Below are 12119 nucleotides of genomic sequence, written 5' to 3' on the forward strand. Positions count from 1 at the left end.
TTTTGTTTTGGGGTTATCCAAAACCACTAAAACCCCATCCCTCTCGCGCCAACTGATAAATACTCTGCCAGCCAAAGCTCCCTCTCCCTCCTCCTCTATATAATAAACTTACTACTCAGAGATCCCCTTAAGACAAAGGCTTGTCCAATTCAGTTACAAATTACAATACAATCAAGAAGAAGAAGAAGAAGAAGATCAATAAGTTGTGTGAAAAGAAAAGGCAAAATGAGTTATTGGGTAGGTGCAGGCGCAGACACAGGCACTGTGGAAGGCCGTAGAGATGATGATGCTGATGATGCGAGCAGCAGCAAGCTCAACAAACAGAGATACTTGTTGTTGTCATGCAATAGTAATAGTAATAGTAATAATCCAGCGAATGGAGGGAGCGAAAGTGATAGGAGAAAGCAGCAGGCTATGGCTGAAGAGTCCCTTCACAAAGTCATGTACTTAAATTGTTGGGCACAAAGCTAGGCTTGCTTGGCCCAGAAACAAACAAACAAACAAGCACAAATTTGAAAATTCATTTGTTCCTACCTGTAACTTGGGATATGAAAATGTTTTTAGTCTCTTTATCTCTATCTATGCTTGCAGTCATGGCTATTTTTCCTACAATAATTAGTTTGGGATGGTTAGAAGAAGAAACAAATGGAATTGGAGTTTTCTAGAATACAAATGCTCCACTCAGACTCTCCGAACAACACATTACAAACAAGAAAGTGTAGCTCTATGGAACAATTAAAAAAAGAAACCTGCCTATTATTTTGAACAATAAAAAAAAATTAACAAAGCCAAGTACAAAAGATCAAACAGAATGCAATATTGATGGCACTTACAACAAGTCGTGTAAAAGAAATGGGGAAAAAAAAAATTAGAAAAATATGTCTAAAGCGTATAGCCGCGCGGCTATACTGAGGGTTTTACTTTCTTTTTTTTTAAACAAATAGTATCGCCCAGGGGCTATACTCTTTAAACATATTTTTCTAATTTTTTTTAAATAAATAGTATATCCGCACGGCTATACTATTAAATATAATATATTTCAAGAGTATAGCCGGGCGGCTATACCTATTAAATATATTACGCACAAAAAAGTATAGCGACTCGGCTACACTGGGGACCTTCTCTTTTTCAAAAAAAATCAATCGTATAGCCGTGCGGCTATACGTTTGAATATAATATATTTCAAGAGTATAGCCGTGCGGCTATACGTGGTTTTTACTTTTTTAAATAAATAGTATAGCCGCGCGGCTATACTGTTAAATATAATATATTATAGTCCACGCTCTCAGAATTTCATTTTTGGTAGAATAATCTCGACCTTTCATAAGGATTTTTGACACAGATCCCGGGGCTGAAATTGCACCTCCCATGAAACTTGATCTCAGCCATCCATGTCTCCGAATTTTCTCTGTAAATTAATCCCCGCCCTCAATTTTCTTAACCCACCCCTCCTATTTTACTTAACATTTTTTGCTGGGGCAGCGTTGAGAGTGAGAGCTTCTCTTTCATAGTCTAAAAAAGAGAGATTTCTCTTTCTCACACACAACTATGACGCCGTGGGAATTCGAACACGAGACCTTGAGCCAGCAAATTAAAGTCATTTTCCACTGCACAAATTAAGCCTGCCTTGTTGACACCCATGAAGCCAAGCCTTTTGTTTTATGTCCCAAGAATGTGTCCAATGATGTGAAAGATACTATGAGTTTTGAGCTCATAAACTTGGCTTGAGAAACAAAGCCCATGTGCTAAGAATTCAGGCAAAGACCATGTAATAACAGTGTTGGTGAAGAATTCCTGGGATTTTTTGACATAGAATGGTTCAGTTCTTGGGGCACTAGATTGTTGGAGATTGATCAAATGCAAAACCCGACAACGCTTTTAACTGAAAGGCAACCAAATGACATTCGAATCCAACATCCATCCACATTCAGATGATGATATCATGGCATGGAAATGGAAGATGTGAGCTTTGCTGGTGCAGCTGAGAACATAAGGTCCATATTGATCAAGCAGAGAATGGAAATCAAAATATAACATATCTGTAAACGACAACATAAAAGCTGTTCATCCTTCTCAAATTTTATCATCTACAGTTACATAAATGAGAAGTTTATTAGATGATATACGTGGGCAACTGTGGTTAACGTTAGCCTTTGATCCTTAATGCATAGCAAGTCTGTACGTAGAAATCTACGACCCTACAAACTGCTCTCAGCAAGTCTCAATTGCCACTGTATTTGTCTGGTGGCCTGAGCTTAAAGCATTGGTTCGCCCACCTGGGCTTTTATTCGAGGTTCCACATGGGCTTTGGACTCGTCGGTCTTTCAAAAAAAAAAAGAAAAAAGTAAAAGAGTTGGCAGCCACTGAAGAAATGGACGGTGTAACTGTTGAGTAACGACTTTAGACCAAGAATAGTATAACCGTTTTCTTATCCTCGTACGTTACCATATCCTTTCCCTTCCCACACTCTCTCGTCTCGTCTCATCTGTTGACTTTTTTCCCTCTAACCACCACCGCCCAAATAAGGTCTACGTTTAGCTATAGTATTATTATTTATTATTTATTTTCATTTTTATTATTTGGTTCGGACGAAAAACTATTGACAGAAATTTCGCCACATGAGACAGTTGGCTGGCTGGCTCCTATTACCGATCATCGTATGGGAATTTCCTGGATGGATCAATGGTCTCATCTGCTAGCTTTGCAAAGGAGCTACCTACCTTATCCCTTTATTATTTATTTATTTGCAATTTGATTTTGACAGTGTGACCACTTTTTTCTACTCAAATAGTTGTGCTAATTGCTAATTAAACACCCCCAACTCCATCCTTTTGTTCACACTCCTCAACTGCGTCAATCCTCTTAACTGGGAGGGGTCCATGCCTTATCCACATCCCCACACATATATAGTTGGGGAGTTGGATCAAGTTTAGGTGGAAAAGAATTAATGCAAAGTACTTTGGACCAGAAAAAAAAGAAAAAGAAAAAGGAAGCTGTCGTAAGATTTGGACCAGAAGAAGTTCACCTGAAATTATAGCACCAACCAATCGACTCATCTTTGGTGTTTCTAGTCTAGCTATGTATGCATTGCTTAGTTGCCAACTTGCCAAGCTAATTAATTCTCAATTAAATAAGTAATTGACTACCCCCCACGTCTTTCAACGGACACTAAATTGCCATTTGCCTATACATGTTTGTCCCATTTGTTTCCATTATCCGTTTCGTTTTTTCATGGGTGGTCGGTTGTCTCTAGAAAAACAGTTTACCCAACCATGCAAGCCTCCCCGTGTAATCTTTTTAGCTCACAGTCAAGTCTATTTTTTAGGGTTTTAATCCTGAATGAAAGATCTCTCTCTAAAATATATCCTCTATAAGTAATTTTGTCTCAAATATATATCCCAAAACAAGATCCTCAAAATTAAATTGAGGTTGTCATCTTATTATATGTTAGAGTACTATTGCTTTTTATTCAAAGTTTATTTGAGTTGACAAGCACCATCTCGCTGTCCCTCTTTCTTTCGCTGATAATTTTATGCTAACTAAATACATATACCTATTTTCTCATCTAATCTAAACGAATTATGTATTAATATATATATATATATATATAAGTATCAACTATTTGAAACATTTATTTTTTTTCAGTTTTCCCCATGCATGCATGCAACAAATATTGTCGCAATATTAATCCCCATGCATGGAGTATATATAGTAGTATAGTTAGTCAAATCTTTCATACGTATTGATGATACTGCCCAAATGTTTTGCTCTGAAAAGACCTAGACTGAGAAAACCTTTTTTATTTTCTGGCTGCAAATAATTAATTTACAAACATGTGTCGTGGAAATTGTATACTGAGAAGCTATGATGAGTATTGTTTTGGTGGATGTGAGGAGAACGTACATGTGTTGCCGTAACACATAATTAAGTATGTAATGATATCTCAGCATGTGTGACAGACTAAGATGGTTTTGTAGTATTCGATCGACTAAAAACAGTACAAGATTAAGTTTAGTCAACAATATAATTATTATATTTAACAATATAATATCTTGCTAATGTCATCAAATAATATCTTGCTCATGCATAATAATAATTTAGGAAGCTTCAAGAAGAAGAAAATCTGGCCTCCCTCCACTATATTTTAATTATCTTTTGTAAAAAGAAAATAACGGAAGTAATTAAGCATTTTCCTAACCCAGCTGTACCTGAAAGATTGATATGGTGCGTGGTGGTGGTGGTCGTGGTCGTGGTCGTGGTCGGTTTATAGGTGCCTTAGCCGTGTTGCAAGACACGTGTCACTTGTTAGCCAACTTAGGGTGATTTCCAGGATGTTACTATCCTTGAGTAACGGTCTTAAGACCGTTCTTCAGCCCATTTAAATATTCAAATTAGTGCTTTCTATTTTAGATTTAGTTCTAAACTTTTCTGTCACCTAAAGGCTAAAGCCAAACCTCTTTACCTTGATCTCAAAAAAGGTTTGTGACCCCCCCATTTACAAAAAAGAATTTATGAAAGAGTATTGTAATGATTTTAATTCCTACTTTTCTGTAAGAATAATTTAAATTTGTGACTTCCTCACATTTATTTACTAAACATACATAATAAAAAATAATGTGAGTTCAACGTTAAAATAAATAATTAAATATTTTCAAAATTAATAATGCAATCAACTAAGAAGAATAGTTCATCAAATTCTAATTCCTGAATTTCTCCATCTGAATTTCCTCATTGCCAAAAAAAAAAAGTAAACATAAAAAATAAAAAATAAAATAAAAAAGGGTTTCGTGTGAAATGGAAAGATTTTATTCATGCTTGAACTACGATTTCTAACCGTTAATTAAATATGAATATCGTGTTCATCAACAGTCCAAATTTAGAAGCATAACTGTTGAGATAGAAACTAGACTGTTTCACTGTCACTTGTCAAAAGTTGCCAACTTGACAAATTATCATCATGCCATGCCCACGATTGACGAAGAAAAAATGTCACTCGCATTAAGAGGAGACTCTAGCGTCCAGCTCTTTACTATATCTGATACGTGGTCCCTTCTACGTGGATATTCCTCCGACACACCACAAGTAGGCCCGCCCCGAACATCTAAGCCGTTCCTTCCTCCTCAGAAAGATCCAACGGTTCAGGTCCCATCAGAAAAACGCGTCCGTTACTCTCCCTCCTCCCTCCCTCTATATACATATGTATCTCCATGCATTATCACTCAATCCACCAGGACTACCAATTACTTCTCACTACAAACACAACATTTTTCTCAGTCTTAATCCCTCACCATAATTAAGTAAATAATTAAGACTTGATTATAATTATAAATCAAAATGGCGTGGATTGCTTCTTTGAAGATTGTGCTAATTTCGAGCGGCGTGGTGGCGTTGGCGTGGGCTATGAAGCTCTCCGTTCCACTGGTGATGGAATTCGTAGCCTCTCACTTGCCGCTCGTGTGCGCCTCCTTCCGATCCTTGCTCAGGCCTCCGTATATTTACGTTCTCATCAACGGCATCATCATCACCATCGTCGCTTCCTCGAGGTTCCACAACGACCGCTCGCCTCAGCCTAAGCCTCAACCGGAAGAGTCTGAATCGACCGTCTCGGAGACGCCGGCGGTTTACGAGCAGCGGAGATATCTAGAGCCTCTAGTTCATGAGGAGGTGCACGAGGAGAGGCCTGCGGTGATCAATGGCTCTGTAGAAGCAGAGCCTGAGCCGGAGGTTAAAGATGTACGTGTAGACGAAGACGAGGTTGTGATCTCGAGCTCCAAGTGGACACCGCCAAAGAGTGTGATGAAATCCGACGAGATTGCTTCGCCGGAGGTTGAAGATGTTCGTCTAGATGAAGACGAGGTTGTGATCTCGAGCTCCACGTGGACGCCGCCGAAGAGTGTGATGAAATCCGACGAGATTGCTTCGCCGGTGGAGAAACCTCTGGTTTCTGTGAGATTCAGCCACCGGAAACCGGCTAGATCCAGTCCTGAAGGTATTTAATTCTCAATTTCGTGGTCGTAATTTTCTGTTTAATTAATATAATCGTAATTAGCGTCTAGGTTTAGAGCTTCGTTTGCCGGTAGTGAAGTAACGGTGTTGAAGTTTGAAAACAGTAGAGTTCAAATGTGGCGTGCGTATATGTCTATTTCGTACACCGTGCGATTGAATTGTCTATGATACCCTTTTAAATGAACGGTTGAAAAGTAAAAAATGCTCTGGCTCATAAGGGTACAGTGGTCATTTAGCGATTTATTAACCGGGAAACATTTTGACAGGTGGGAAGCCGTTGAGAGTAGCGAAGCCAAAACGGCACGACACATTGGAGAACACGTGGAAAGCGATAACGGAAGGGCGTTCGATGCCGCTGAGCAGGCACATGAAGAAGAGCGAGACGTGGGAGAATCACGGCCGTCAAGTTCAACTGAAGGTTGACTCAGCAGTGGACACGTCAGCGGTGCTGAACTCAGAGACGTTCAAGGACTGGACGAATCAGCAGCAAGTGACAGCATCGGCTGGGTGCGTAGGGAAGCTGAGGAAAGAGCCGTCGCTGAGCCAGGACGAGTTGAACCGCCGAGTTGAAGCGTTCATAAACAAGTTCAATGAGGAAATGAGGCTGCAGAGACAAGAGTCGTTGAATCAATACATGGAGACGGTCAAGCGTGGAAGCCAATAATCACATATATGGTCAAAATTTATTTTTTTGATTTTTCTCCTAATTTAGTCAAAAGAGATTTTTAAAATTAGATTGAAATTAATTTTAATCAAAAAGAAAAGAAAAAGATGGGAGTTACAAATTCACAATTATTGTTTTTTGGGGGTTGTTTGTGTTTTTCAAAGTTCCATTCGATTCATAATTCATGTAAGGAAGTTATATAGTCATAGAAAAGGAAGGAAATATTTATATTTATAAGTCAGTCAGTCTCTGTCTGTAAAGAAAGAAACCTTTTTTCTTTTCTTCTCTTTTTGGTTGTATTGTAAAGGAAGAAACTTTAATCTATTTAAGTATTTTTGTTGTTGTTGTAACTTGTATGTATCTTCGTCTTGATTGTGTAGTTGTCAAATTCTTTTTCTCTTACTTTAGTCTTTGGCAAAACCATAATTTTGAATTTAGTGAATAAAAAACTTAAAATTAGTGAGATAAGAAACTCCGCTCCGAGACTTCTGGAAACTCACTAGTCCATAATTATGATTAGTCAAAATATTTAGTGACTGAGTGACCTAAACATGGCTTTCCATCTGTCTAAATTATATGAACCCTACGCTATAGTTTTGGGTGAAGCTCATTAATTTATAATTGATTTGCTTGCTTGGTTCTTATCCAAACCCACAATGAATGACGCATTATTTTTCTTGTTGAGAACTTGAGAATGAGAAGAGTTATTTATCCTAGGCTTAATTACATCAATGCTCTTGAAATTTAGGTCAAATTTCATTTTATCCCTCTCAAACTTAAGATGACCTACTTTCATCTATTGATCGAGATTTAATGACCCACTTTACTCTCCTGCTGTCAACTTCATTAAAAAATATGTTAACTTTGATGATGTGACATGGATGTTTTTGTAATTTCGTAAACATGGATTACTATCCACCAATTAAGTGGGTGATGTGGCAAGTGGAACCCACCTCCATATAAATAAAAACATAATTAAATATGCTAATAATTAAAAATTAAATAAAAGCTTAAAATCTACATTTAAAAAAGAATAAAATGCCGAAAACCGAAGAATCACAACCATCACACCCAAGCAAGACACAGCCACAACCACCTCTCCGGAACTACTTCTTCAAGAAGTTTTTTTTTTCTTTTTCCCCATCAATCTTCAAGAAGTTCATGGGATAAAAAAAAAAAATATGACAATTGAAAGCTCATCATTGGAAACCTTTAGTTTTGTGGGTGACCATTGGACTAACCATTAAAGCATTCTAATTTTCCCACTTTTAGATGGAGTTGACAGCAGGGGATAAAGTAGGCCACCAAACTTCGGTCAAAGTATGAAAGTGGATCATTTTGGATTTGGAGAAGCAAAGTGAGATTTGACCGAAATTTCAAAAGGCATCGGTGTAATTAAGCCCTTATCTTAGTGGAAATGGTTAATTTCAATTTAGTACTCCGAACTCTTACCTTTAAAGCACATTTGCCCATGCACTCTCAATATTAAAGATTATATACCCTAAACTTCTCAATCTTGTGCAATATGGTTCCAGAGTTAACTTCATTGTCAAAATTTTTGTTAATTGCTTACGTGACAAGTCTGGGTCCCACCTATTCACTTATTTCAATGTCAATTCTTTATGGATGAGAAGACACCAATTACCCGAAAATACTCATCAACTGACATCGAAATAAGTGAATAGGTGAGACCCATACCTGCCATGCAAGCAATTAACGGAAATTTTGATGTCAAATTTAACACCGGAACCAAATTGCAAATAATTGGAAAGCTTAAGGTATGTAATAATTAAAATTAAGAGTAGGGACAAGCATGCCTTAAGAGTAAGAGTTCAGGGTACTAATCGAAATTAACCCTAATAGAAATGTAGTAACTTCATTCCGTTGAACCTCTTTCAAAATCTGCAAACAACAAGAAGCCCCTTTCAGACTCCGCTACCCAGTAGTAACATTTTGAGTGTGAACAGAAAACTACAGCTACTTTCTTGCATAAGATATACAGGTCCAAGATACAAACCAGAATACAGGGGCCTCAACAGTTAGTCGACATATGCATCAAAATGTTCTTAAATCAACCGCCTCGTTTTAGCCTTTTTATTCTCTCAAGGGCGCCAAGGTGGCTGTCACCGTCCCTGGTCGCAGCAGCACCATCTCCGCCCTCATCTTTTTCAGCCTCCTTTCTCTTGTTAGCCAACTCTCCAAAAACAGCAGATGGGACCTCCTTTTGTGCAATTTCAACCCCTTCATCATCTTCTGAATCACTTGCATCGGGTAGCTCAATGTCTTCATGATTTGCAGCAACCTTAATCCCCCCGTCCGTCTGTGATTCTACTCCAGCACTCACAAAGCCCACTTTTCTGTTACCATCTTTGGTGGTAGTACCGTTTGCCACTGGTGCCAACTGCCTCTCTAAAGCAGCCATTTCATCTTCAGGAACTCCAGCCTGTTTCAACTTGTCTTTTGCCTCGTCCATGTTCAACCTCTGATCCTTTTGCATCATATACTCGGGTAGAATAAAGTGTGTCTATAAGAACAAAAAAACAAAAAGAGAGAGGGAGATTTGAAATGAGCAATTGGGGAATTCTTTTTCTAAGACCTCAAAAGAACCTCTACCTAGGTTGCTGACAAAAATTAAGGGTAACAAATATTTAAGATAAAAACAAACCTGGCTATAGCTTGCAGAAACACTTCGCTTAATTCGAAGCATCTCTCGGAAGGTATCTTCATTTCCATGTTGCACCTCAAACTCATGCCATTTGTTCCAGAAATCTACATCAGACCGTGGATCCGAAAACTGTGATGCAAATATATAAACTCCCCGAGCACGATCAATTTCTCCTAAGCTCTTCTCAAGCTCAGCATACTTCAAGCACATTGTCTTCACATCTTTGTCTGGAAGACCGGATTCTATTGCTTGCTCATATATCTCCCTTGTTTTGGGGATGCCAAATATCTCTGCAGCACGGGCAATGTAGATTTCATACATGCTCAATTTCTCATGGTTTGGAACAGCCTTAGTTGCTTCATCATAGACCTTCATAGCGCGCTTTGCTAGACCATAATCCTCCTCCAGCTTTGCAAATTGAAGATACAGAGGTTTCTTTGCATCAGCAGGCGCCTGAAATACCATTTTCAGGTTAGTAACACAATAAAATAATGATGTACAAAGGCAACACTCTAGCATGTTGAACTCAAACCTAAAAAAGATTTCCAAGTTGTGAAGAGCGCGCGGACACACACACACACACACACACTAATACACATCAGTCAGTAGCATAACAATTATCTGCAGGATTCTGGGTTGAAGATATATCAGGAAGTGTTTCTACGTTTGAGATAACAGAACAATTACAATACTGAATTAGTCAAGCTTCTTCTTTTTTTTTAAAAAAAAAATCCAACTCACGCACTCTAATAAAATGTAGTAACATACTCGAAAGTAGCAGACCAGGACATAAGAAAAACACACAGAAAACCAATTTACGATGATACCTCTGCGTTTCACCTCAACGGATGGCTCTGCGGTGGCCCGCCTCATTAGTTCCAGTGCTCCTTTGAAATTCTTATGCCTCAATTCCATTTCTGCCCACTCACACCAAAGACTAGCCAAATTATCCACTGTCTTGTAGTTCACCTGAACTGCTTTATCAAAAATCACTCTTGCATTTGCAATATCTTTGTGATTCTCGTACAACTTAGCAAACGCAACCCACAACGTATGGGGCTTCCCCACCGCTTTCATTGGATCAACTGTCCTCACCGCCTCTGTGTAAGTAAGTATCTGCTTTGTGGGATTGCCCTCAAAGAGCTTCACTCTTCGGTGCCACTGCTCTACATTATGGGGATTTTGTCGTAAAAGAACACTATTAGCCAGTATAGGTCTTCTATCCATAAGATGCTCCAATCGAGCCAACCTCAAATCTACATCCTTATCATCATGTAACCAAAACCCATTTAGCATTTTCTTTTCAAACTCAGCCAAAGACAAGTTAACATCCAATCGAAGATCTTCTTCCTCCTCATTTCCATCCTCTTCTAATCCCTTTTCTTCTTCCTCCTCTTCATCACTCAAATCCACTGTCTCCATCTTATGGACAAGCATACTATCTTCAAACCCAGCATAAGAATCAAAAATTACACTAAAATCTCTTACCGTTACCACAGTAGTCATACCCTCCTCAAATATATCCCTAGCTTTCTCGTGCAAATTCCTCCTAATGTAATAGTCTGCCAGTGAGGTCCATAACCGTCCCACCTCGTCTGTAAATTTCCTAATCCCACCTCTAATAATAGCATCTACATTGAGGCCTGACACCTCCGTAGCATGCTTAGTAAGCAAATCACACAATTCCAGCCACAGCCTATGTTTCGTTTTCCCCTTTATCGAATAAAACTGATCATCATTCAAAACTGAGGCCAGCCTCTCGGCGGCCTCTTGCCAAAGACTAGAATTTATCAAGAACTCAATGAAATCTTCAATATGGGCAGGGTCATATTTCAAATACCTGCGATAAACCCGAAGCGAGGTCTCAATTGGGATACCGGTTTGGCTTACGAACTTCAGGTACGGGTCCCAAATGCGGTCGTGCTGCGTCACCGGAAGAGCACACAGAGCTCTGTCGAAGGTCCGGCGAGTCCGAGTGACCAACTTCTGCTCCGTCAAAGTTTGCAAGTACATAGTCCAAATTTTAGGCATTTTGTGCATAGTAACCAGGGCTCTTTCAAAAGTGTTGTTGAGGGTTTCATACTGGAAGTGAGTGATGGGTAAATTGCGAACAAGCTCGAGGCGTTCGCGAAGGTAAGCGTTCCAAAGCTTGTAGCTCCCAGGAAGGGCCTTGAGTGCTCGCTCGTAGATTATAAAACGCTTCTTGAATGGAGATTCGGATCGAGCGATGAGGTAACGCCACCATAGCTTGAGGCTAAAGGGGTTTCGGAGAAGCTCTTCTTCGTAAAGAAGGTCGTCTTGGGATGGGTATAATTCCTGAGAGATCGACATGGCCGAAGTTGCAGACATAAGAGTTGATAATCCCTGGGAAAAGTTTGGGTATACAATAATCGGGAATTTTGGGTTTGAAAAAACCCTAAATATGAGGGTGGATAGGAGGGAACACAAGCTTCGATCTACTGTTAACCGGAATTGGAATTTGTTACGAAAGATAAATTATTATTTTTTGTTATGGCGAAAGATAAATAATTAAGAAAATATGTGTACTTTTCTTCTCACTCCATTCATAGAGTTGGAATTTTTATTTTTTATTTGCCTATGTAGAAATAGGATTACATGGATTGCCGCAAAAAAAATCCTTACTTGACATGGAATACAACTCTATGAATGCATTTTCCTCCGTTTATTAGGGTTTTCGTGGAACTTTATCTTTAATGAGTCGGGTATAAAATATAAAAATCGAGTAATAAGACAAATGTGATAAATTTTTCATGTATAGATCCC

At 38.8% G+C, this 12119-nt stretch overlaps 1 protein-coding gene and 1 pseudogene across 2 annotated transcripts; one reads left to right on the top strand and one right to left on the bottom strand.

Moving 5' to 3' along the window:
* LOC18779070 lies at positions 5210–7020 on the top strand. Its single transcript, XM_007211447.2, has 2 exons — positions 5210–5989; positions 6273–7020. Exons 1-2 carry the CDS (start codon positions 5335–5337, stop codon positions 6668–6670), a joined length of 1053 nt encoding a protein of 350 aa, XP_007211509.1. The 5' UTR covers positions 5210–5334; the 3' UTR covers positions 6671–7020.
* LOC18778310 lies at positions 8079–11874 on the bottom strand (annotated as a pseudogene). Its single transcript, XR_002271060.1, has 3 exons — positions 10012–11874; positions 9336–9867; positions 8079–9194 (listed from the first exon to the last, which is right to left on the bottom strand). The product of XR_002271060.1 is annotated as a pre-mRNA-splicing factor SYF1 (transcript).

The sequence above is a fragment of the Prunus persica genome, chromosome G4 (assembly GCF_000346465.2).
Source record: "Prunus persica cultivar Lovell chromosome G4, Prunus_persica_NCBIv2, whole genome shotgun sequence".
Lineage (NCBI taxonomy): Eukaryota > Viridiplantae > Streptophyta > Magnoliopsida > Rosales > Rosaceae > Prunus > Prunus persica.